General features: G+C 42.6%; 1 protein-coding gene across 2 annotated transcripts in view; it reads right to left on the bottom strand.

The window, feature by feature from the left end:
* The window catches only part of LOC137625924 (GRIP1-associated protein 1-like), a 109,771-nt gene that overhangs the window by 35,533 nt on the left and 47,098 nt on the right, over window positions 1-27,140 (bottom strand). For both annotated transcript variants that reach the window (XM_068356934.1, XM_068356935.1), the window contains exon 6: window positions 11,919-12,022. In XM_068356934.1, the coding sequence (XP_068213035.1) occupies window positions 11,919-12,022 (104 nt within the window). The remainder of the gene's footprint in view (window positions 1-11,918; window positions 12,023-27,140) is intronic.

Genomic DNA, 27,140 nt, shown 5'->3' with positions numbered 1-27,140 from the left:
CATCCTGCAAGTCGAGAGATACCATCCAGTCTCCCTCTCTGACTGCTGCTAGAACGGATATGGTGGTCTCCATCGTAAACTTTGTTTTGACAACAAAAACGTTGAGAGCACTGACATCCAGCACTGGCCTCCAACCTCCTGTGTGCTTTGGAACTAGGAAGAGACGGTTGTAAAAACCTGGGGATTGAAGGTCCGAGACTTTCACCACCGCCCCCTTCTCTAACAACTGAGACACCTGCAGATGTAATGCCTGTCTCTTTGACTCCTCTCGATACCTGGGAGAGAGGTCTATCGGATCGTTTACTAGAGGAGGTCTCCGTACAAAAGGGATTTTGTAACCCTCCTTTAGCAACAAAACAGACTCCCGGTCTGCACCCCTCTTCTCCCAGGCCTGCCAGAAGTTGGTCAATCTGGCCCCTACTGCTGTCTGAGGACGTGGGCAGTCAGACTCTGCCACGGGAGGATTTAGATCCTCGCTTCTTACCCCTTTTACTATCGGCACGAGAGCCTCCCTTACTGGGAGCTCTGCCACGAAAGGGCGGGATAAACCTTTTCGCTGGAGTATCAAATTTAGGTCTGTTGACATAAGAGGACGAAGGTACAGCCTTACGCGCAGACGTGGCCATCAAATCATGAGTATCCTTCTGTACAAGAGACGCTGCGATATCTCTAATCAGCTGCTGCGGGAACAGGGCAGAGGACAATGGCGCAAAGAGTAGTTCTGACCTTTAACAAGGAGTGACACCTGCAGACAGGAAAGAACAAAGAGTCTCTCTCTTCTTAAGAACTCCTGCTGTAAAAGTAGCAGCGAGTTCATTCGAGCCATCTCTAATAGCCTTGTCCATGCAGGACATAATTTGAACAGAGACATCACGGTCTGCTGACGAGATCTTCCTACTCAAGGCTCCCAGCGACCAATCCAAAAAGTTGAAAACTTCAAAGGCCCGATAAATCCCTTTGAGGAGATGATCTAGGTCTGAAGAGGACCAGCAAACTTTCGAGCGTCTCATGGCCAGACGACGAGGAGAGTCTACGAGGCTTGAGAAGTCTCCCTGGGCAGAGGCAGGCACTCCCAAGCCGAGAACTTCTCCCGTGTCATACCAGACGCTCGCACGAGAAGCCAGTTTGAAAGGGGGAAAAGCAAAAGCTGACTTCCCCAAATTCCTCCTGGTCATTAACCAGTCGCCCAACAAACGCAAAGCTCTCTTAGAAGAGCGAGAGAGCACTAACTTTGTGAACGACGGAGTCGAAGAAGCTAGGCCCAGCGTGAACTCCGATGGGGGCGAACGAGGAGCAGCAGACACAAAATGATCAGGAAAAAGGTCCTTAAAAATGAGCATGATCTTCTTAAAATCAAGAGAGGGCTGAGCAACCTTAGGCTCCTCTCCATCCGAAAGAGTCCCCAAAGGAATATCAGTTGGAAGGGGATCAACGACTTCCTCATCCGACGGAACTTCGTCCGACAACTGCCGAGTCTCGCGATACGGAGAGACATGCCGAGGCGGCAACGCTTGACAGGCTATGTCAACATGCGACGGAGCCGCAGCAACAGCTGCGGTAACGACGTCACGCCGAGGCTGCAAAGACTGAAAGTCTTGTGACTGACAAACAACAACAGCCTGAGTCGATTGCCGTTCGACATCACGTCGAGACTGCATTGACTGCAGGGTCTGCGCAGGAAAAACAACACCCGACTGCGGTGACAGACGTTCAACGTCACGTCGGGGCAACGGAGTTGGCCGACGAACGTCAGTGCGGGGCTGCGGCGACAGCTGCTGAACGTCACCTTGAGACTGCGGCAAAAGGGGTTCCACGTCACGTGACTGACGTGAATGACGAGGAACACGATCAGAATCGCGTTTAACAGCACTAGAAACGTTAGCGCTAACATCATAAGGACGAGAAAACACTCGTTTAGGCGGCTGAAGGCCAGAGTCACGCTTGTCGGACTGGCGAACCGCAAGCAAAGGATCTTTACGAACCTGCTCATGCTCGTAAACCTCCATTAAAGAGGAAAGTTTAGACTGCATGTCCCGCAGGACAACCCACTTCGGGTCAACGGGAGTCGGAATGGGCCGTGACGTCGGTAACGTCTGTGCATGCAAATCATCGCACCTACCGAGACCCTCAGACTCCGTGTCACGCTTTCGCTTAACAGGCGAACAGCCATCCGATGACTGAAAGTGGTCAGAGCTGCCTCAATGGCTACAGCCAGGACGCTGGACCTGTCCTGAAGGGACTGACTTGCGCTTTAAGGGTCTAGAAACCTTACGCCAAGGTTTCTTATGCGGCAAGTCGTCGGAAGACGAGGAGAACTTAGTCTCCCCCGTCTTATGGTAAGGACGTTCTTGATGAGAAACGTCTGATACCATAGAGGGAACGTCTGTACGTCGGTTTGCACCTCTCGCTCCCTTAAGTCCTACGACATTCCTTCTCCCTGGTGCAGGGGAGCCTGAAAGAGGTCTCGGACTAGGGGAGCGACAAGCACGAACAGACGAACCCTCGGTCGCAACACTAAACACATTTTGCGTACTTTCCACTTTACCACTTTGATTTTCTACTTTACCACTTTGACTCTTTAACAACTTAACATCGGACATAAGCTGGTTCCTGTCCGAGGCTAAGGTTTCAACCTTCTCACCTAATGCTTGAATAGCTAAAAACATATCGCGCATTGAAGGTTCATGAGTGCTAATAGGGGGTTCAGAAACTACCACTACGGGGGAAGGATTAGGTTCAGGGGCATGGGAGGAGGAAAATTCTAAAGATCTAGATGAGCTTCTCCTCACCCTATCTCTTTCGAGCTTACGAGTATACTTTTCATACTCTAACCACTCGAATTCCGACAAAACCACGCACTCCTCACACCGATCTCCTAATTGGCAGGATTTACCCCGGCAATTAGCACAAACAGTATGAGGGTCGATAGAGGCTTTCGGAAGACGTTTGTTACAATCTTTCGCACATTTGCAATATACAGGAGAAGGGTCAGCCATTATGAAAAACCAGAGAAAATCCAAAGTAAAGCCAAGTTCATCAACAAAAAACAAAAAGCAAATAAGGTTTCAAGAGTTTTATTGAAGGAACACACCAACACAGTGAAAGCCAATAAAACCCAAAACAAAGTACTTCACCAATTCGGTAGAAAACTCGAGGTCTAGAGCGGAACCAATGTTGTCGGTGACACCGACAGAGAAGAACTGGAGTGGTTGAGAAGTATATGCGGTATCTGGCCGATAGTCGGCGCTGGTGGGCACACCCGCAACCTTCATGGCGATCGCTCGCGAGTTTTTTGGAATCTGTCGGGCCGTCGGAGACGTCAGCTATTTATATATTCACCGGCTAAGTTTAATATTTAAAATTTAATAATAATAAAACTCTGCAAGTGAGTTACGTACATCTACCAACTTAATCCTAACCCCTCATCTCACAAATATAATAATTTTTGAGATTACACACCAACGAGGTTTTATTTTACTTTGGGAAACATGGGGATAATCACATATCAATCTATTAAGCAGTTTGCATTTTTCCTAGCTATACAAACCTGAGTCCTTTATGTAGATAACAGCCTTCGACATGCTAGCTGGATGGCCGTTAAAATAATTAACGAGGTAGTTACCAACAGTTGGGAGTGAGGGCGAGAAATCCCATCCCCTTAACTGTCAGAGTCTCTTCACTTATGACCCTTCAGCTCTGGACTGAGAAGGATGGTTGATGAGGGAAGTTTAATATAAAGGGGCACCAAAAGCAGAAGCACCTGGTAAGTGGAAGGGCGAAGCAAAGCTCTCTTTCACCCTACCAAAACATACGCCTGCCATGGCAAGGAGGCCACAACCTACACTCGGCACATAGGGACAATCGAGAACAGGCATACTCTCAGCAGGAACACAGTGTGAATTTAGAGCAAGTTTAACAAAAACACTGGGTGTAAATCCATTCTCCCACACTGAGTTCTTGCTTCACACAATCAAGAAGTTCTTCTCAGCTTTAACCAATTTCTAGGTGGGGTTGCCATCATGAATGAGTAATCTCCATCAATTTCTGTTCTGTTCTTCGTTTTCGTCAATACCTTTCCATAGCAAATCTTCCCCCATGTCTTCCAACATGATGTTCATCTCTTCGTAACAAATGTCCATAAAATCTAAGCCTTCCTTCCTGTATTTTCTTTGATACTTCAACTAATTTTGTTGATCATCTTGCAAACTTATTTTTAATCCTATCCTTCCTTATTACTCCAGACATCTACCTCAGCATTCTCATTTCTGCTACAACCAGCTTTTTCTCAGTCTTCCTCATTCTTGTTGTTTCTATTCCATATTACATAGCTGGTCTTACAAATGTCCTATAAAACTTTCCCTTCAATCTCAGGGGAGCCTTCTTGTCACACAGGACCCCAGATGCAGACCACCAGTTGTTTTGTCCTGCCTGGATCTGATTTCTTCCACTAGCCTCTACTATGGACCCCATGTACTGTACTTGAATTTCTGTACTCCCTTCATTTCTTCCCCATCCATTCTTATGTTATATCCACCCTCCTCAGTAATACGAGCATATGTATTCAGTCTTTGACCTACTTACTCTCATTCCTCTTATCTCAGGTGCTGATCTCCACCTCTCCAACTCCTCTCTGCGAAGATAACTATGTCATCTGCATATAACCATGGAACTGCTTCTCTAAGATCTTTGGCCCTTACATCCATCACGATGCTGAAGATGAATGGGCTAGATTGGTTATGCCCTCACTGCGTATGTGATGCCAGACAAAACAATTTAGTAATATCAAAATTAAAGGAAGATGTAAACATGAGTAATCTGGCCCTGAACGAACAAGATGCGAAAATAGACGACTTGGAAAACAAATTTGCGAACCTTGGCGCAGACGCAGCATATTCCACCCAGATCACCGACCTCACTGAGAAAGTTAACATTCTTGCCATGAATATGGAATCAATCAAAATAACACTTCAAACATTGATAGACCCAAAACCGGAGAAACTGACATTTGCTGACAAAGTTAAGGAAAAAAATCTGTTTATAATTAAATCAACTAATACAACAACTAAAATTACTGAATGAAAACATTAGGTTGAACAAGCACTTAAAAGACATTCCTATACTTAACACAAGATCAACTACAAATGGAAATGTTGTTGTAAACTTTGCAAACAATATGATCAAAGAGGAGGCAGCAAACAAAACTCAGACATTGGTGGCTGACACTGAAACGATAAAACTCGTTAAACTAAAACCCATATCCAAAATATAGATTAGATAAGTGTAGTCCTGAAGAAAAATGCCTGGGGGGGGGGACCCACCATGTGCTGGAATGTGATCCCGAAGTTTGGAGGGCTATTCATGATAATGGGGACAAAGTTTCGTTACAATGGGGTATCTATAACACAGTGATAGGTACCACGTGATCACCTGCTACCACTGTCAGAGGTATGGATATTTTGAAAAAGATTGCAAGTCTAAGAATGAAGATAAAGTCTGCGTGAAATGTTCAGGGAGACACTCCACCAGGGAGTGTAATTCGGAAGTGTCAAAGTGTATAAACTGCACAAAGTTAAACAGACCTAGTGACTATACAGTAAATTCTAAAGACTGCAATGCTTTTGACTTGGAATTGAAAAGACTAGCGGAAAATACTGATCATGATTATCATAAACTGTGGCTATGTAAATATACAATCTGTAGGTAATAAGACTGCTCAAATTCGAGAATTGATTAACGAGAAATATTTAGATATGCTACTATTATCTGAAACATGGCTAAATAACTTTGACAAGGCAAAGATCACTGAAATGACGCCCCCCCCCCCCCCCCAACCCCCACACATGCCTTCTTTCACATACCGAGAGAAGGTAGGTCTGATGGGGGTGTCGAACTCTTTATTCATAAAAGGTACTCAAATCTCAAAACGTTGAAAAGAATTAGTGTAACAAGCTTTGAATATATAGAAATAAAATTTACGCCAAAAAATAGAAGAATATCCTTTGTAACAATCTACAAACCTCCTAGAACAAACTCTAGTATCTTTTTTGAAGAATTCGGTGCTCTCATTGACATGATTATCATGGAGAAAAATGAATTAGTTATCTGTGGAGATTTCAATTTTTGGATGGATGACACATCAAATCCTGACGCTTTGGGATTAAGTGAGTTACTAGAATCATATCGACTGTTGAATAATGTCGACTGCACGACTACTTTAACTGGGCATACGCTAGACTTAGTTATAAGTGATGACATGAATAATATTGTATCTGATATAAAAGTCGAAGAGAAATGTACTATCCCCCCAGTACACAAACTTATAACGTTTAGTCGACCTCTACAGAAACATGCATTAGTAAAGAAAATAAACTTTAGACATGAATCAAATTTTTCTCCTACCGTATTTATAGAAGAAGTTACAAAGATAATAAATGATGCTATCAACATTCCCTGTGATCATGATGACCAACGTCTGTTAGGAGCTAAGGGTGCTAACTGTCTTATGACCACTTACAATAAAGTGAGTAAAAGTGAATATGATACCATGTGCCTACCGATTGAAAAGACTATAACCGTAAAAGACCAATCTCCTTGGTTTGATGGAGTGACTTTGGTAAAAAAGAGAGAAAAAAAGATGTAAAGAAAGAAAGGGAAATAGGTTAAAAACTGAAAGTACTTAGTTAGAATACAAAACTGCTGCGTATCAATATAACTACCAACTAAGAAGGAAAAATGTGAATACTATAAGAGAAAGATCCCCAAAGCAGCAACAGACATAAATAAGTTATATCGTCTCCAGAATGGTATAATGGGAAATGTAAAAGAAAAGAAGCTACCAGATGGATTAACACAAGATAAGATCACCAGAATTATCAAGAGAGCAAAGAAAACAAACTGCGCGATCGATCCTATGCCAATATCTGAAGTAATTGAGAGAGAGACTTTTCTAGTCTAGCCGAAATAATGATAATAGCAAAGGCAAGCATTGATGAATGTAAGTTTCCTAAATCTGAGAAAATGGCTATAGTCACACCAGTTCTGAAAAATGCACTGGACTACCAGGAATTAAGCTCATATAGACCTATTTCAAATCAATCCTTTGTCTCAAAAGTACTTGAATATGTAATTCTTGAACAACTAGTCAGCCACTTAGAAGTAATAGAAGCTTTGCCTGACAACCAATCTGCTTACAGAAAACTATACTCTAAGGAGACAGCCATCTGCTCTGTTGTAAATGATATGCTAGAAATGATGGATGAAAATAAATGTGGTATCTTAATACTGCTCGATTTCAGTGCTGCTTTTGATACAGTGGTGCATGAACTGCTACTAAATGATCTACGGTCCATCAACGTTGAAGATCAAGCCTTCGAATACCTAAAAGACTACTTGGTTGGTAGAAATTACTGTGTACAAATTGGAAACTCTTATCATATGAACCCTTAAACAGAGGGGTACCCCAGGGGAGTGTACTTGGCCCAATCTTATTCTGCATCTATACTATTGGTCTATCGAAAATGCTACAAAGGCAGGACGTGAAGTTTAAACTATTTGCAGATGACACATAATTTTACTTCTCCATAAATGATATACATGACACTACTGAAACTCTAAACAATCCTTGATAGTGTTAGAGAATGGATGACATTTAAACAACTAAAATTAAATGAGAACAAAACTGAATTCATGGCGGTGGGCAAGAGAAACAGCGTGAGAAACTTAGGTGATATTCAAATGAAAATAAATAATGACTCGGTGCCGATATCTAGTAAAGTTCGAGATCTAGGTGTATTTCTTGACTGTAACCTGTCTCTAAATGCCTTATAAATAATATAATAAAAACGGCTCGTTATCATCTAAGAAATATTGCGTTTACAAAAAAGTACCTGGACGAAAATTCTGTAAAGAAACTTGTGATAAACTGTGTTATTACCAGGATTGACTACTACAATTTACCAAAATTGCAACTTAAGAAATTACAAAACATAATAAACAGAGGAGTAAGACTGATAAAAGGTGTAGCACCTAGAGAAAGGATCACCCCTATACTAATCGATTTGCACTGGCTGCCGATTAAAGCGAGAACTGAATTTAAAATATGTACAATAACCCACCAAGTTATCAGAACCGGGCGTCCAAAATACCTAAGAGAATTGCTACACATTGCGCAGCTAACAAATCGTGTCGACACGAGAATAGTTACAGATGGATTCAAACTGTTGGAACCTAGATATATGTCTACTTTAGGCTCCAGAGCCTTTAAATATGCAGCCCCGAGACTATATAATAAGCTCCCACGAAACATTCGAATGATTGAAGACATTAAAACTTTCAAGAGGACACTGAAGACTTTCTTATTTCATGAGTCTTTTGACAGCTACAATTTAACAGTAAATGAACAATATGTGATATGAAATGTTAAATTCTCTGAACGAACAAGGTAAAACGACAGTGGAGGTCCTGTAGAGAGTGGGGTTCCCCTGCTGTATGGGACCGGAAAAGCAGCCATCAAAGTAAAAGTAAATGCTAACCCCTGGTGTAAGCCAACTCCTACCTCAAATCCATGTGTCTCTTCAACACTGCTTCTCAATCTAGTATGCACATTCTTGTACATCTGAATAATTTTGACATACTTTTCTGGTAACGACTCCCTCAAACATCTCCAGTATTCATTTCATGAAGAAAATGAAAACTTAGCTTGAGGGGGTATCCGTATATTCGTACTCAGTGTAGCTGAGAACTTAAGTACTGTAAAGAGACTTTGGCAGGTAAGGGGGCAGAGCTTGTTGCCCTCGCTCTCACCTCTCGTTAACTAACAGCTGTTTGGCTCACACTCTGAAGACTGCTCCCTACATAAAGGACAATAATTTGTATTTGCATAGGAACAAGTGGTTTTATTTGTGTGGTTCATAAATATTTCCAAAAGGACATAAATTACAGGAGGTCCATGGGTTATGGCGGTCTTGAGTTACGATGATTTGCTCTTATGAACGGGTTTCCATAAGGTGCTAAAAAACTCAGAGTAACTCACTTTCGAGCAACTATGTTTGATTCGTTAATACAATAGGCCAAACTATTTGCCCATGCAGAGCAGCTAATGACGTTGCCTGACCACTTAGTAGTGCAATTTGCATCACTTTAGCATCAGTTTGCTGTCTCAGCTTACAAATTTTGGTAATGATATTCTTTTTTCATGTTTTTGTACCCTTCTTTTGCTTTACATTATGTATGGAAAGCATAAGGAAGACTCTCCCGATGGCAGTGCATCCAAGACAAGGAAAGCCATTACAATGGAAATAAAAGTGGCTATAATGAAGTGAAACAAAAAAGGGGAGACCCTTACAAACATAGGTCGTGCATTAGGCCTTAGTTGTTCTACCACTGTGACTATCATCAAAGATGAACATTGCATTTTTGAGCATGGGAAAGGATCTGTGACTATGAAGTAGACCATTATTACAGTACATAACAATGCTGTGGTCTCATAACTGAGATGTTGAGGTTATTAGTGATCTTGATGGACAACTAGAATCAGTGGCGTATCAGTGAGCCTTATGGTGATTCAAGACCTTGAAAAGTAAAAAGGAAGAAGGGAATGAAAGTGATGAGCTTGTGGTTAGTAAGGTGTGGTTTATGAGACTTAAGGCTCGTGCTAATTTGCATAACCTCAAAGTACAAGGTGGAGCTGCTAGTGCTGATAATGAAGCAGCATGTGAATTCCCTGATGCATTGGCTGAGAATATTATGGAACGTGGGTTTTGTGTGGCACAAGTCTTCAATGTGAATGAGACATGCTTATTTCGCAAGTGTAAGCCAAACAGGACCTACATCATTAAGGAGAAGATGGCACCAGGACACAAATTTTGCAAGGAAAGACTGACTTTGCTTTTTAGGGGTAATGCTTCTGGTGACTGCAAGCTGAAGTCTATGCTTGTGTCAAGCTGAGAGTCCCAGGGCTTTCAAGAGGGTTTAGAAAAGTCAGCTACGGTCATCTGGAAGTCTAATAAGAAGGCATGGATGACCATCTTGCTATTTGAGGACTGGTTCTTCAACCACTTTGTGCTTGAGGTTGAGTAGTATTGTGCTAAGAAAGGCCTACCCCTTAAGATGCTGCTATTGCTGGACCATGGCCTGGTCACCCTGCCAACTTAGCAGCTGACTTTCATAGAGATGTCAAGGTGGATTACTTACCCCCAAACACTACTACAATATTACAGCCTACGAACCAAGAGGTAATTGTTTCCTTCAAGGCCTACTACCTCTGTAAGACAATTGCTATGGATTTGGAGCCAACAGAAGACATGACCCTCAAGATGTTCTGGAAATCCTACTACATCCGAGAAGCTTGGGATAAGGTGAAGCAAACCAACATGGATAGTGTCATGAATAGCGACTGGAAGAGGCTTTACTCTCAGTTTGCCGATACAGTGAACCCTCGTTTATCGCGGTAGATAGGTTCCAGTCGCGGCCGCGATAGGTGAAAATCCGCGAAGTAGTGACACCATATTTACCTATTTATTCAACATGTATATTCAGACTTTTAACACCTTCCCTTGTACGTAGTACTGTTAACAAACTACCCTTTAATGTACAGAACACTTAATGCATGTACTACAGTACCCTAAACTAAAACAGGCACAAATATTAAAGGTGATTTTATATCATGCATTTCCTAAACATGCTAAAAAGCACGATAAAAAATGGCAACCAATGTTTTGTTTACATTTATCTCTGATCATAATGTAGAAACAAACTGGTGGTAGAGCTTTGCTTATTACCCAGACATATTTCCCATACTTTTCCCTTAGAACTACATCACATCTTCCTACTTTAGATATATAGATATATATATATATATATATATATATATATATATATATATATATATATATATATATATATGTGTGTGTGTGTGTGTATATATATATATATATATATTTATATGTATACACATATACATACCTACATATATACATAAATACATGCATACATATATATATATATATATATATATATATATATATATATATATATATTACTGTATATATATGGGTTATGGAAAAAATCCGCGAAGTGGTGAATCCGCGATGGTCGAACCGCGAAGTAGCGAGGGTTCACTGTAATTCATTTGACTTTGAAAGGACAGTTGAGGCTGTCACCAAGAAGGTTCTTGACCTTAGTAAGCAGCTGGATCTTGAGGTGGATGCTGATGATGTCACTGAGCTCTTGGCATCTCATGGTGAGGCATGTCTGCTGAGGGGCTCATTGAGCCAGATGACTGTAGAAGAGGAAGACACCTCGATCCTGGAGCCCAAAACATTTACAGCCAAGCCCTAGGCAGAATGCTCTGCCCTGCTAGAGGGAGCAATGGCAAAGTTTGAGGAACAGAATCTCAGCATGGAAAGGTTTATGAAGGTGTTCAGGAGGTGGCATGGATCTTGTGAGCTGTTACAAGGAGATCTTGGAAGAAAAGTGGATGGAATCCTAGCAAATAAACCTGTGCATGTACTTTAAAAAGGTAGAGAGGCCTGCACCTAAACCTCAACTCTCTACCTCTGCAGCTTTTCCAATTAGTGTACTAACTACCCTGTTAACAATTCAATGGCCATTCCAGACCCAATGAAAAGATATCCATATTTTAAGGGATGAAGCTTTGTACAGTATATGCTTAAGAACAAATATGTTTCATGCCATAAGAATTTTGAATTTGCACTGAGGATTTTTTCTTAAACAGTTTTTCTTACATATTTTGCATTCACACATAAAAAATGAGTACGAGTAGTTTGTGCATGGCAAGGTATGACATTATATTTACTTTTTGAAATTATGTCCTTCAAATATCGGGACACTGTACTTATTATACTCTGGTACACCTGTTATATAAAATAGAAAAAAAATTAATACAACTTCCTCCTTACCATTTGGCCTCTCCATGTCACTTTCCAGGCCATCATCATCATGCAGGGAGAGCTTTTTGAAGCTCACTCCATCGCCACAGCCGATATTTATTTCCCCTTCGTCTCTGAATAAAAGGAGAAAACGGGATCTGATTAAATTACTCAAAGACCCTGAAATTACACTTTAAGAAGATAACTTTGAGAAATAAAAATCAAACAAGGAAATTATGTTAAAATGAAGGAAACCAATAAAATATTGGGAAAATGAAAGTTAAAATGAAGGCAACAGATAAAAAATTGGGAAAATGAAAGTTAAAATGAAGGCAACAGATAAAATATTGGGAAAATGTAAGTTAAAATGAAGGCAACAGATAAAAAATTGGGAAAATGAAAGTTAAAATGAAGGCAACAGATAAAAAATTGGGAAAATGAAAGTTAAAATGAAGGCAACAGATAAAATATTGGGAAAATGTAAGTTAAAATGAAGGCAACAGATAAAAAATTGGGAAAATGAAAGTTAAAATGAAGGCAACAGATAAAAAATTGGGAAAATGAAAGTTAAAATGAAGGCAACAGATAAAATATTGGGAAAATGTAAGTTAAAATGAAGGCAACAGATAAAAAATTGGGAAAATGAAAGTTAAAATGAAGGCAACAGATAAAAAATTTGCAAATGAAAAGAATGAATATGAAATGGGTGACACAAGCATGACAAGAAAAAAACTGAGAATTTGAGAACCTACAGAAGGTGTATGCTAGGAATGTAAATAAACCGGATAATGTTGACAAGAAAGAGGAACAAACTGAAAGCTTTATAACTCTATTCAAGAGTAATTTTCCATATAGAAATTAAACATTACAGTCTTAACCCTTTTACCCCCAGGCTCTTTGGAAATTTCCAACCCTTAACCCCCAAGGGGTTATTTTTTCCCCAGCATGTTTTGCAGTATATTTCTTTTAAATTGCTCTAACAGCCTTAATTTTTGTCATAGAGAGGTCAGGTTGGTCTCATTCTCTTGGAAAATGCCTGAATTTTCTCAAAAAATTATCAAAAATAGGAAAAAAAAAAATTTTATAGCATTTTTTTGCAAGGACGTACCGGTACATCCATGGGGGTAAAGGGATGAGTTTTGTGAAACGTACCAGTACGTCCTTTGGGGGTAAAAGGGTTAAAGGCCCACTGCACTGAACGTAGATGTAACCGACCGTGCAGGACTAGATGCTCTAATGAGGTTAGGTGTCCTAGCAGTCTCTGCCACTGCTTGGCTAGTAAGCAATTGGGGGTTAAGAAGGGAATTGACACCATTCTCAACCTCTGCACCTGTCCTGTGATGGAAAGACTTTTGCTTGGACTGTCTCTATTCTCATTCCACTGTCATAGTCCTTTTATAGCTTATTTATGAAATATATTTTATTGTTAATGTTTTTAAAATATTTTATTTCAATTATTCATTACTTCTTATATCCTTTATTTATTTCCTTTCCTCACTGGGCTATTTTTTCCGGTTGGAGCCTTGGGCTTATAGCATATTGCTTTACCAACTATACTCAATTTTTTTTAATGAGGCACATTTGCACTGACTCACAGCGGTGCCCTTTTAGCTCGGAAATTTTCCTGCCATCTGATTGGTTAGAATTATCTTGTCCAACCAATCAGCGATCTGGAAACTTTTCCGAGCTAAAAGGGCATCCCTGCGAGTCAGTGCAAATCTGGCTCACTAAAAAGAATTGACTATAGGGTTGTAGCTTAGCTAGTAATAATAATAAACAATCCGTTGGGTTGAGGTGAGATAAGACTTCTGGTTTATCATGATCCCCCTATCCTGACAAAACTCAAGAAATAAGTTCCGGCAGGTTAGAAGATGGGCCTCTTGACTCTTCTAACAGAAGCCAGTCATTGTGATAGCGAAGAAGTTTTATCTCCATCACGTGTAATCAAGATAACACCAGCGTGAACACTTGTGAACCCCCCATTGGAGCCGTGGACAGACAAACGAAGGATGCGAAACTGGAATCTCCTCTTTTCCAAGAAGAACCAAAGGTGCTTTCTGGAGTTCCGGTGGCCTGGAATCTTGAAATAAGTATCCTTTAGATATATGGAGAGTAAGAAGCTGTACCATAGTATTGCCTGCAGGAACACGTTGGGCATCTCCATTCTGAACTTCATCTGCAGGACAAACTTGTCCAGATGGGACAGGTCAATGACTTCCAGCCTCCAGAATTTCTAAACCAGAAACAGGTTGCTGTAAAACCCTGGAGACGAGTCCTTCATCTCTTCAATTGCTTTCTTTCCCAACATCTCTGCAACCTCTTTCTGAAAAACCATGTATTAGTCGGAGCCGCTCAAATACATCAGGGACAGGGTAAGAGCAGGGTGAGTCTGTGAACGGGAGGTAGTATACTAAATGTAGGACCTCTACCGTACAAGGCTCTGTCACGTGGAATTACAACCTCATCCGCCAACTTGTGCATCCTCCCACTAGTGGTGCAATGAGGGGACTTCCACTTCTAGGGTGATCCTCTCCTGTTGTTGGGTCGACTGCAACGAAAGGGCTGGGTCTGCTCCGCCGCCCCTTTGTAGGTTGAGGGTTTATTATCGTGTTGTCTCGATCTCTCTTCAGCGGCTGCCTCAGAGGTGAGCCCTTGACTATTGCAACACCAGATATCATATTCCTATACTCACTATGGTGCCCACAAACAACAACTCTTTGCAATCTATTACTTAAATATTCAATAATAATGCTAAGAAACCACCCACCCACTCCCAACTCTTTGAGTATTCTAGAAGTTTTATTCCAGCTGTGACCAAGTTGTGGAATGATCTTCCTAATCAGGAAGTTGAATCAGTAGAACTTCAAAAGTTCAAACTTGCACCAAATGTTTTTGTGTTGAACAGGCACGACATAAGTCTTTTTATAGTTTATTTATGACATCTGTTTTGATGTTGTTACTGTTTTAGAATAATTTGTTGTTAATTTTTTCTCATTGTTTATCTATTTCCTTATTTTCTTTCCTCGCTGGGCTATTTTTCCCTATTGGAGCCCTTGGGCTTATAGCATCTTGCTTTTCCGAATATGGTTGTAGCTTGGATAGTAATAATAATAAAGGACGAAGGTTTGTATTTGCGTAAGAACAAAAGAGGAATCATAACTACTGTTGAGAAAAAAAACCAACACTGTGAGCCATTGTGTCCAACAGACAAGATGCTGCATAACAGTATATTCCAGCGAACTCAACATGTATCTTCTTCGAAGATTACGCCTTTGACGAAAAAGAGGAAGCCATTCCATATGAAAAATTTTCACAAAAACTGCGAAAAAAGGGCCTACAAAATCAACCGAACTGTAGCCATAAGCTGCGATCAAAGGAATGGAAGACAGGAACGAATAGGGGCACTTGAAGATGATAGGATGTGTTACGGGTCCTTATTTATCCTTCCCCTTAGTGGATTAGACTGGGTAAGGTCTGTTTAGGGTGCAGATATCTATGGTTATCTTAGGATACGTCCCTGATTATACACGATATCTTCGGATAGTCGTTTCCGGGGGTTGGAACCCCATGATACCTGACGGTAATTCTCTTGTAATATCAATCGCAGAAATATTATACTGTATAAGTTGCCAGAAGGAACTTCCATCAGGACGACATGGCTCGAGCCCAAAAATCTCCATATTAGGAAGCAGCAGCCTTACAAGCAAAACCTACCTTCCAGGCTACCTTTGATAATACGTTCTTCAAGTGATGTAGTAATGAAAGCTTGGGGTCAAAGTAACACAAATAATGTTTAAATATTCAGAATAGCTTGGGGTCAAAGTAACACTAATAATGTTCTAATGTAGTTTTCAGAATAGCTTGGGGTTAAAGTAACACCAATGATGTTTAAATATTCAGAATAGCTTGGGGTCAAAGTAACACAAATAATGTACAAATATTCAGAATAGCTTGGGGTCAAAGTAACACCAATGATGTTCAAATATTCAGAAAAATTGCAAAGGGAACCATGAATCAGGAGTACTGTGCGACATTAACTGACAAATTAGGTCTTAACTTCAGCCTCTGTATATACTGGCTACACCACTTAAATATTTTCTACAGTCAAAATAAGGTAAAGAACAATGGCCCCTTAAAATACTAAAGATAATGGTAATAGGATTCAGCTATACTTTGTGAGATATGGAAAAATAATAATTAATGTAAACTCCCATAATTCCCATTCAAAATAACAAATTTGTAAGTAATTTGTAATTTTCCTAATATACAAACCTGGAGCTATTTATAGGGTATACTTTCGGCGCAGCTGAAAGACGAGCCATGATAATTTTAGTTAGGGATAACTGCCCCATCCGCTAGTTAGTGGGTGGGTACCCCATCCGCTAGTTAGCGGGTGGGGGGTGGAGTAGACTGGCTACCCCGCTCACTCACACCTCTCGGCTGAGTAACCACTTTGCATTATGGCAGGACTTCTCGGGGGACAGGGTGGCGGGCCAATTTGTATAAATAGCTCCAGGTTTGTATACTAGGAAAAATACAAATTACTTACAAATTTGTTATTTGTTCCGACGTAGATGCAAACCCTCCGCTATTTATAGGGTGACTTACTCTTAGGAGGGAGGAAGTCCTCACCAACTGGCCTTGGTCATGACCCGGGGTCCTCTCTATTTCGATCTGTAATCGATAGTAGATGGGACCTTACCCTCGCTAAAATAAAGTGCCGATATGAGGTAATGCACTGATAGCGGCCTGCAGAAGCTTGTGTGTGAGTGGAACTAACAGTGTGGCTTGTCTTTAGCATAGGAACTCGAGTACAAAACCTATTGTTCTTAAAGACTTACCCAATACCCTCCCTCTAAAAGGTATTGGGGATGTAATAAAGTATTCTTCTATACTTAGGAGGCACAAGGGAAATGGGTCTTACCTGCAGCGAGGTGAGGTCAGCTATACTGAGGCTTGCGGAGCTGTTTTCCCCAGAGGGGAGAAGGTGAAAGGAAAAAAAGGAGCCAGGCATTCTTACTCATTCACCCCAGACTAACCCGGGTAGCCTCAGCCCTCAACCCTCTGCTACTTGTCCATCAAGGAGCCTGAGGTGTTTACACCATTTGTTGTGCAACCACCACAGGACCAATGGAAAAGGTCTCCATGTTCTTGTGGGTTACGTCTTTGCAGGTAGTGGGCCGTGAAGGTCGATTGACGCTTCCACATGCCCACTTAAAGTATCTGCACATTCCGGGCTGCCCACAGGCAAGAGCCCGGGTCTTACACAAGGTAAGGCAATCTATACAGACAGATATCTGCACCACAGAGTAGTTTCTTGAACGCCAGGGACGTAGCAACGCCACTGACGTTACAAGCTCTGGGTCTTAGGATGGAGGAGAGTCTAGACTGAGAGTAACCTCAATTGCCTTCCGATCCCAGAGGGGAAGGAAATACTTGAGGTCCTCCTCTTGACCTTCCCCGTGCTGGTTAACAGTGCCGACACACGGGGGCGAGCTGGTATCGTTCTTCTAAGGTAACCTCACAGACTCCTCACTGGGTAAAACCCCAGTTGAGGGGTTTCTGGTTACCGAACAAAGACACTTTATTCGAAATGGGCTGCACCTAGGGTACAGCCCACTCGGATTTTAAGTCTTGGCAATCCACTCAGGGACGCCGCTGAGGATTACTTCTTCCCGTCTCCTAGGGTAGGAGACATCAGAAGATGGATCATACAACACACTAACTATCTTGGTCAAAAGCCCAAGTGAGTAGAAAGACCGTCTTCCGTGTAAGGAATCGATCTGCTGCTGGGCATAAGGTTCATAGAGAGGGGCCTTCAGAGACTGAAGGACCCGAACCGCGATTCCAGGAGGAGGTTGAGATCCGACGGGGGACAAGTTATTTCACACTTGTATAAGTAAAGGCATCGATGGGAGAGAATCCCCTTCCACAACATCAGTCACAAAGGACCGAACACTTCGCCTGGAAGACCACCGCTGAAAAGTGTCTGAGGAGCCTAGACATCTTTTCCGTAACTTGTTGCGAAATGCCTCTCTGAGAGGGGTAGTGTAGAAATGTCCCAGGCGTGAAGTCGAAGTAAAGCTACGGCTTAGGAAAGTGTTAACATGTGGCTGCTTGGAAGATCGTTCCGCAGAGGAAGATCCCTCGGAACTCCGTCAGGAGCTGTTGAAGGTCCGGGAACCATTCTGCAGGTTGCCCTAGCGAAGCTATTGGAGCTCCGTCAGGGGCTGCAGAAGGTCTGGGAACCATTCTGCGGGATGCCATAGCGAAGCTATTGGAGTCATTGATAAGACCTTGCTTATCCTGACTTGCCCCTCTGATGGTCCAGCACTTTGCTGTAGTAGAGGGGCTTGAGTGTCTCAATGATGGGCTGGGCAATGGCGGTGGGGTAGTTTATCCACCCTGGCAGGCTCAACCATACCGCTAAGGCCAGTTCTGAGAGACCAGACCAAGACTGGACCCCTATAGGCCTTTTCCTTTATTTCAGATAGGCAAAGGCTAGGAGAAAGAAAACTCCAAAATCAAACCAAATAAGACCCCAACGGCGGAGCTACCCAGAGCCGGCGGAAGAGGGCAATGCCTGTCGGGCAGGCAACAAGGCAGGCCTTGACATAACAAGAACCCGGCAGCCCGATGCAACCAACATCGGAGAAGCCACCTGTCTCATATGTCCTGAGCCGCGGTGAAAACGATGTGGGCCAAGTGTGTGTGCGTAGCCGTTGCAAAGCCACGACCACCCAAAACAATATACCCAGCTACTGGCATTCTGTCGATTCCTCCACCCTTCTTCATCTCTTTCTCACCAACATCATCATCATCACCACCACCAAGTCCTGAGGCGACAGCACCGTGGGTGAAGGGGGCAGGCCTGGATAGCTGGAAGCCCTTAGCCCACGACTGCACTCAGGCGGTGAGTCTAAGATTCAGCCGCTCTCTGGTGACGGTGCCGTGACACCAGAGTTCGGCAGCTGGACCCGTGACTGGGCTGGCCTATTGAGGACACCGCAGCCCAGCCCAACTGGGGAGGCCCCTAGAAAAGGTGGGGTAAACATCGGACACGGCAAACCCGTCTGGTCAGCTCACTGCGGCTGGCGGACATCCCACTAATGCGGTCGAAACAACAAGGAAAAAATATTAACCTTAGGTGCGTGGAACATCCGCACCCTCCAAGACGTGACGAACACCAACCACCCGGAACGACGTACAGCCCTCATCTGCAAGGAGCTAGCCTGCTTCAATGTTGATGTGGCGGCTCTTAGCGAGACCAGACTACCCGAAGAGGGCAACATCAGGGAAGCTGGAACAGGCTACACCATCTTCTGGAAAGGCAAGGCCCTAGAGGAGCCTCGCATCCACGGTGTTGGTTTCGCCATCCGTTCCCAGCTGGTGCAGCAGCACAACCTCACTCCCAAGGCCATCAGTGAGCGCCTGATGACTGTCCGCATCCCCATCACGTGGGACAGACACCTCACCTTGATCTCAGTCTACGCCCCGACTATGACCTCAACCGATGATGACAAAGCTGCCTTCTACACCCAGCTCGACCGCACCATCCAGGCAGTGCCCGCCAACGACAAGCTTGTGCTTGGCGACTTTAATGCCCGAGTAGGCAAAGACCATCGCCTGTGGGAGGGAATCATCGGCCGCCATGGCATTGGAAATTGCAACGCCAATGGCCAACTCCTACTGGGTCTGTGTGCAGAACACCAACTTGTAACCAACACCATCTTCCAGTTACCAAAGCGACAAAAGACCACATGGAGACACCCACGGTCTAAACACTGGCACACCCTGGACTACGTCCTGACCAGAGCCAGAGACTGAGGAGACGTCCGCATCACCCGATCCATGCCCGGAGCAGACGACTGCTGGACGGACCACAGACTCCTCATCTCCCGACTCTCCGTGATGACCCTACGACCACCCAGAAGGGCACCTGACAGCGTACCAAACCAACGCTTTGATTGTAGCAAGCTCCGCAACCCACAGGTGGCACAGAACTACAAGGAGGCCTGCGAACGTCACCTCGCAGACCCCGCAGACCCCGTGGGTCAGGCCACTGTTGAGCACCGCTGGACCACCCTCAGAAACGCCATGGCCCGTGCCGCAGAGGAAACACTAGGCTACACCACCAAGAAACGGCAGGATCGGTTCGATGAGAATGATGCTACCATCGCTCTTCTCATTGAAACCAAACGACAAGCACGCCTGACTTTAGAAAACCAACCAACAGCAGCTAACAAATGTGCTCACAAGGTGGCTGAAGCCGATTGCCAAAGAGGGATCCGTGAAGCCCAGTACACCTGGTGGCAAAGAAAAGCTGCAGAAATACAGAGTTTCGCTGACCAACGTGACCTGCGCAGCTTCTATGCAGCAACAAAGGAAATATTAGGTCCCACACGGTCATCAGTGGGCGGCCTGAAGGACGCGGATGGGGCCACGACCATCACCGACAGTGAGGGCATCCTGGCCAGGTGGAGGTCTCACTTTGAGAACCTCCTCAATGACCAAGCAGACACCCCAGACGATCTCCTGCGAATGACCCCGCAGCATCCCGTCCGTCACTGGATGGCACTACCACCCTCCATCCAGGACTTCAACAAGGCCCTGCAGTGCATGAAGCCCGGCAAAGCCCTAGGGCCAGACAACATCCCGTTGGAGCTCCTCACTCACAGTGGCCCCGGGTTGAGGAACCGTTTGATGCTCCTTATACTGAAAATATGGGAGACCAAGACCCTCCCCAGTGACTTCCGCGATGCAAACATCCTTACCATCTTCAAGAGGGGAGACAGGGAGAACTGTAACAACTACCGGGGAATATCACTACTAAGCATCGCGAGTAAGATTTTCGCTCGGATTCTCCTTGACCGCCTCCTTATTCTCGCAGAAGACGTCCTGCCAGAGTCCCAGTGCGGCTTTCGACCTTCCCGCGGGACCATAGACATGATCTTCTGCGCGCGACAACTACAAGAGAAGAGCCTCGAACAACAACAGCCCATAATGTTCATCTTCTGGGATTTGAAAAAGGCCTTCGACAAAGTACCTCGACCTGCCATGTGGGCTGTCCTCAAAAGATATGGCTGCCCACCCGATTTTGTCAAGCTGGTGCGTGCCCTCCAGAACTTTCTTTCAGGCCCATTCCCCATCAACGGCGGCCTGAAGCAGGGCTGTGTTCTGGCCCCAACATGTTTCTCGCTATACACCGCAGCAATGCTCAACGAGATTCCCCCAGACACACCCTCAGTCGACCTACGTTTCCGCATGGATGGAGGCGTTTTCAACCTCGCTAGACTCCGTGCCAGAACCAAGACCACCTTGTGTGCAGTGCGAGAACTGCAGTATGCTGACGACAATGCCACTCCAGGTCAGACGGCAGAGGACCTGCAGTCGTTAGCTGATGCATACAACTCTGCCTACGGACGTTTTGGGATGCAAGTCAATACAGACAAAACCAAGACCCTCGTCTGTCATCCACCAGGACTGATGCTCCCGAACTTCAATACCACAGTGAATGACCAACCGTTAGAACAGGTGGACTAGTTCTCCTACCTAGGGAGCATCCTAACATCAGCTCCCACAAGCAAAAAGGACGTGGAGAACAGGATCAGGGCAGCCCACTCCGCCTTTGGCCGACTCAACTGCCGCGTATTTAACAACCACGCACTGACAATGACCACCAAAATAATGGTGTTCAGGGCAGTAGTCCTCTCCACGCTCCTGTATGCATGTGAAACATGGACGCTATATAGAAGCGATATTAAAAACCTAGAACGCTTCCAACAAATGAAACTGAGGCAGATCTTGAAAATCCCCTGGGAGAGCCACACCACCAACATTGAAGTCTAAGAACGTGCCTCGCTGACCAGCGTGGAGGCCAACATCATCCACCACCGCCTCCGCTGGATAGGACATGTGCATAGGATGGATCCATCTAGGCTCCCAAAGAAGATATTCTACGGAGAACTGACCCAGGGCACCAGACCACGAGGAGCCCTGAAAATGCGCTATAAAGATCAACTAAAGCGCACCCTGGCTCTAACTGACATCGATCCTTCCTCATGGGAAGAAACAGCCAGGGACAGGAAAACCTGGAGGAGTACAGTACACCGTGGACTTCGAGGAGAGGAGGAGACAAAATGAGGAGGCTAGGAAGAGAAGAAGGAGAGAGCGATTAGAACAGCCCCGCCCACCACCTACCCTCCCTTATGAACACTGTCCGCGACTCTTCCACCACAGACTAGGACTTAACAGCCACATCAGACATAAGCACCCACCCCAAAGATAAGAAGCTGATGGCTAACGACAGAACCCAATACTCGGACACGAGTGGGCGCCGACGACGATCCTGACTTGGCTGAGGACTTTTTCACCAGACCGAATGGGGGGAAAAAAAACAAGGCACACCTCTAGGCCGCCCCACCGATCTTGGAATACATCTTGTTTGAGGGCCTGGTGTTCTGCGACTGGGGAACGGTCAAGTGGGAGCCTGAAGATCAGGGCTGCTGCAAGCATAACCACAGTCGGGGACCTCACAAAGTTAAGACTTTGTTGGATACAAGATGATTCCAAGACACTAGAAGCCCACTATCTGGGTGGTTTTGCAAGCACATTCCTGTACCAGGAATGACGCGAGCAGATGGGGCAACTAGTTATCCTCTGTCCATCTGAGGCTTTGTACTGCTAGATGGTTCTCTAAGAGAGGTGAATGCTGGTACCTTTCAGAATCGGGCCAACGGACGAGGCTAAAATGGTGCGGCATATCCCCCCCCCCCCCTCTTTTGATGCATAAAAGAGGGCATCAGATCCAGAGGGAAGACGAGAAGAAAGGCCTCTTTACAGAAGCTCTCGTCTGCCACCCATCATCCGCGGATTGTCCAGCGGTGAGGGGGGGGAGTGCATAGCAATAAACACATCTTTAGATGATGTCGAGACATGTAACTAATTGCACGTTCTTGCAACGAAGGGGAACAGCCTGTTCTCCCTCCAACTGCCACTAAACCAGTGTGGTTGGCCGAATAAGACCAATACCAAACGGAAAACCAGTTAATCAGTACTCCATAGAGATCGCTTTTCGGACAAGAGACTGTACGGCAATCACCGAACTCGTCCAACCAAACCCAAGAGGAGATTGAGACGTATCTTCAATCTATTGTTGGGTGGGTAAAGAGCATAAGCCTACTACGGAGTAGTAACACCGAACTGTGAGCATGACAAGCATACATGTGTAGTTTGACATAAAAGTCGTGTCTGGAACTCAGTTGGAGAACGTTGAAAACGTTCGTAACGGAGGTTTCTCCTACTTAGGAAAAAAACGTTCGTACTTCCCCGTCTCCGATCAGTAACCTAGCATTTATATTAAATGTTCCCTACTAGGGAACAGATATGCTTATGAGAAATTTCCAGCCAGAGCCTTTGTAGGAGACTAAGACTTCCGATCGGGGGAAAGGAAAAAATGCCTATAAGGAGGCGGATCATACATGCCGTATGTCTGGTTACAGGAAAGTAGCCAAGTAATGTACTGAATAACCTGGTTTCAGTAAGGGATATACAGTAGGGTCCCGAATTACACGTGTTCTAATTACGCGATTCCTCAATTACACGATCGATAGTTTTTAAAAATTAAATTTCCTGTATCTGCGAGGAGCATTCTAAATCCGCGAGTCAAGCACCGCGAACCGTAGGAAATCTATTGTTTTCTTAATTGTATTGGGGGGGGGGGATGGTTTCCCGATGTCTGAGAAGGGGAGGGGGAGAATGTGAGAGAAAGATTTCTGTTCAAACATTTTAAGACTAGTTTTGGATGAAAAAATTTTAAGGTTTGCCCATCTGTTGTGTGAACTTGTCGCTAGGCTAGCCTAACTGTCCAACACCTATATGTATAATATTCCATATTTGTACTAATTAATTTTTATACTTCCGTTGTGATTATGGTGAAAAATTCTTATTCATTAAACTTTAAATTAAAAACCATCAAAATCAACAGTGCCATTTGAAATATTGAAAAGTTTCCAAAAAAAAAATCAACAGAACAGCATCGTCATGGGAACACCTTTATTGCTTTCGTGTGCAAGACTACCGCTATCATCCAGTAGTAGTGCGTTGTGCTCCGTTTCATCTAAATTGTTTGAAATTCTTTTATATAGTACTTCTGAAACCAAAAATTAAATTAAATAAAGACTATTTTATATCATGCTACTGCCAAACATGTCACTACTGTACAACCAAACCCATTACTTTGTTTAGTACGTTCCATCGCCAATCATAACGAACTCGCTAACCAATTTTAACATCTGTCTATAGGTTAACTTTTGCGGCAAAAGATATCTTACCAGGTACTATGTAATAATAATGTTATAATTAATGTTGTTTTATTTATCCTTAGAAAATCAAAATAAATTAAATATGAGCAATTTTGTTTCGTGTTTTTTTTCCTAAAAAACGCCTCCTTAAAAGGAAAATGTTTTTTTTACGTTTCATCGTCGATCATAAACGCATTTACTTCTGAAAGTGATATTGAAGAGCTTTTACTAAAGATGTTATTATAAATAAAGATTATAAATAGGTGGTAAAATATCTATAATTAAAGTGTAGCAGCATCAAGAAATGTTGGGGTTCGCCCTTTACATAAGAATGTACTGTACATTGGATTAGACAGAACGTAGAAAAAATCAATTAGGGAAAAATCGGTATTCGATATCCTCTTCATCAGCATCGTCAATCGGGCTTTTTATTTTTTTTATTCTCAGTCGCTAACTAGTTATCGCACTGTCAAGATCTGCACACATTCCGATAATTCACATTTGAAGGTTTTCTGGGAGAGGATGGATAGAGAAAATACCGAACTATATAAAATGTTTTTTTAACCTGTTAAGCGTCACCCACGTGATAAACCGTTCACCACGATCTACTCGGTACCGCCTTCAACTGTATATTCCGTTCATGACTTTAATTGCCTTTTACAAGCCGTCAGTCTCGTGATATTACGTTTACTCGTATAGTAAGTATAGGATCACCACTTGGCAACACTCTCAGCATATGGGGACTGTGAATAGAAACTTATATGATGTCTGGCAACTATTTTTCTGAAAGTAGCTTGATGTTAGAAACTGGTTTCCTATCTGTGCGCTCGGGCGTTCATGCATAAGTGGTTATTTGTTGTTCCTTTTGTAATGAACGGTCTAAAGAGGAAGGTTATTTCTTTAGATGAAATAAATGATATTCTTGTTGAGGAATTTGATAATGATAACCTGTTTGATAATGAGAGCACAAGTTCTGAATCCTCCAGTGATGAGTATATTGAAGAAACAAAGTTTTCTTTCGATGCCGAAAGCGAAAATGACTTCTCATTACCGAATGACTGGACAACGAAATTTCACAAAACTATAAAGGGAAAGGAAACGCAGAGAGAGAGAGAGAGAGAGAGAGAGAGAGAGAGAGAGAGAGAGAGAGAGAGAGAGAGAGAGAATAAAGTGGATAAATAATGTACAAATGTATGACGAACATATTTGAAAACTATACAGGAAACGATATGAAGAGAGAGAGAGAGAGAGAGAGAGAGAGAGAGAGAGAGAGAGAGAGAGAGAGAGAGAGAGAGAGAGAGAGAGAGACTTATCCCTTTCCTTTTGTTGCTTATCCAGGCGTAAGATTTACGATTGAAGATAAAAAGAACCCATTAGAATATTCAGTATTATGTAGCCATTTGAAATGAAATAATAGTAGTATTAATTGTTTTTTACTCAACCATTTAATTAATATCCCTACTTTTAACTATAATTACGAATTATAAGCATAAAGAAATGATATTAACTTTGAAAAATTATCATTAGTGAAATGACCGCTCAGGGCAAAAAAGCGTGACGGTACGTTAGCGGCAACCTGGTCCAGGGGGGACGCTTAGATGTTTTCTGGCAGAAAATTACGGTAGATTATCGTACAGCAGCCTAGTGCACACTTGCGCCTAGTGGCCGTGTTTACGTGTGGGAGTGTCATCATGGATATACAGTACTATACTGTAATTTATAACTATTGCTAGATACTGTATCAAACCTTGAAAACCCTTTTTTGTTTTTTGTATCTATAGGAAATAATTCTACATTATTCGGAAAATACTGAAAACAGTAAGCTATGCATAGTACAGTAGTAAATACTACAGTCATAGAAAATTATCAAAACTTTAACAACTTTTTATTGTTTTATTTATCCATAAAAGAAATTTTGTACAGTATTTTATAAAAAAAATCTATAAGAAGGATTTCTTACAGTATTGTTAAGATAAAAGCTACAGTATATATATATATATATATATATATATATATATATATATATATATATATATATATATGTGTATATATATATATATATATATATATATATATATATATATATATATATATATATATGTATATATATATATAATATATACATACATACATACATACACATACATACACACACACAGTGTATATACAGTATAAATATAGCTAGAAAGCTAGAAATGGAGTGAAAAAAAATTGACGGGTAGGTTGCTGTTTGCCGCCATGATGTGTTTCGAAATACACGAATTTCCAATTACACGAGGCCTTTCATCGACCAAATTCTCGCATAATTCTTGGACCCTACTGTAAATATACAACTTAATAGAACGGAGTTCTAATTGCAAGATGTACATAGCCCTTATTGGCAGAAAGATCGCTTGTACGCATATACAGTGAACCCTCGTTTATCGCGGTAGATAGGTTCCAGTCGCGGCCGCGATAGGTGAAAATCCGCGAAGTAGTGACACCATATTTACCTATTTATTCAACATGTATATTCAGACTTTTAAAACCTTCCCTTGTACGTAGTACTGTTAACAAACTACCCTTTAATGTACAGAACACTTAATGCATGTACTACAGTACCCTAAACTAAAACAGGCCAGGCACAAATATTAAAGGTGATTTTATATCATGCATTTCCTAAACATGCTAAAAAGCACGATAAAAAATGGCAACCAATGTTTTGTTTACATTTATCTCTGATCATAATGTAGAAACAAACTGGAGGTAGAGCTTTGCTTATTACCCAGACATATTTCCCATACTTTTCCCTTAGAACTACATCACATCTTCCTACTTTAGATATATATATATATATATATATATATATATATATATATATATATATATATATATATAAATATATATATATATATATATATATATATGTGTGTGTGTGTGTATATATATATATATATATTTATATGTATAC

Source organism: Palaemon carinicauda, chromosome 33, assembly GCF_036898095.1.
Source record: "Palaemon carinicauda isolate YSFRI2023 chromosome 33, ASM3689809v2, whole genome shotgun sequence".
NCBI lineage: Eukaryota > Metazoa > Arthropoda > Malacostraca > Decapoda > Palaemonidae > Palaemon > Palaemon carinicauda.
The sequence above is the reverse complement of the archived record's forward strand: the minus strand, read 5'-3'. Positions and strand labels throughout refer to the sequence as shown.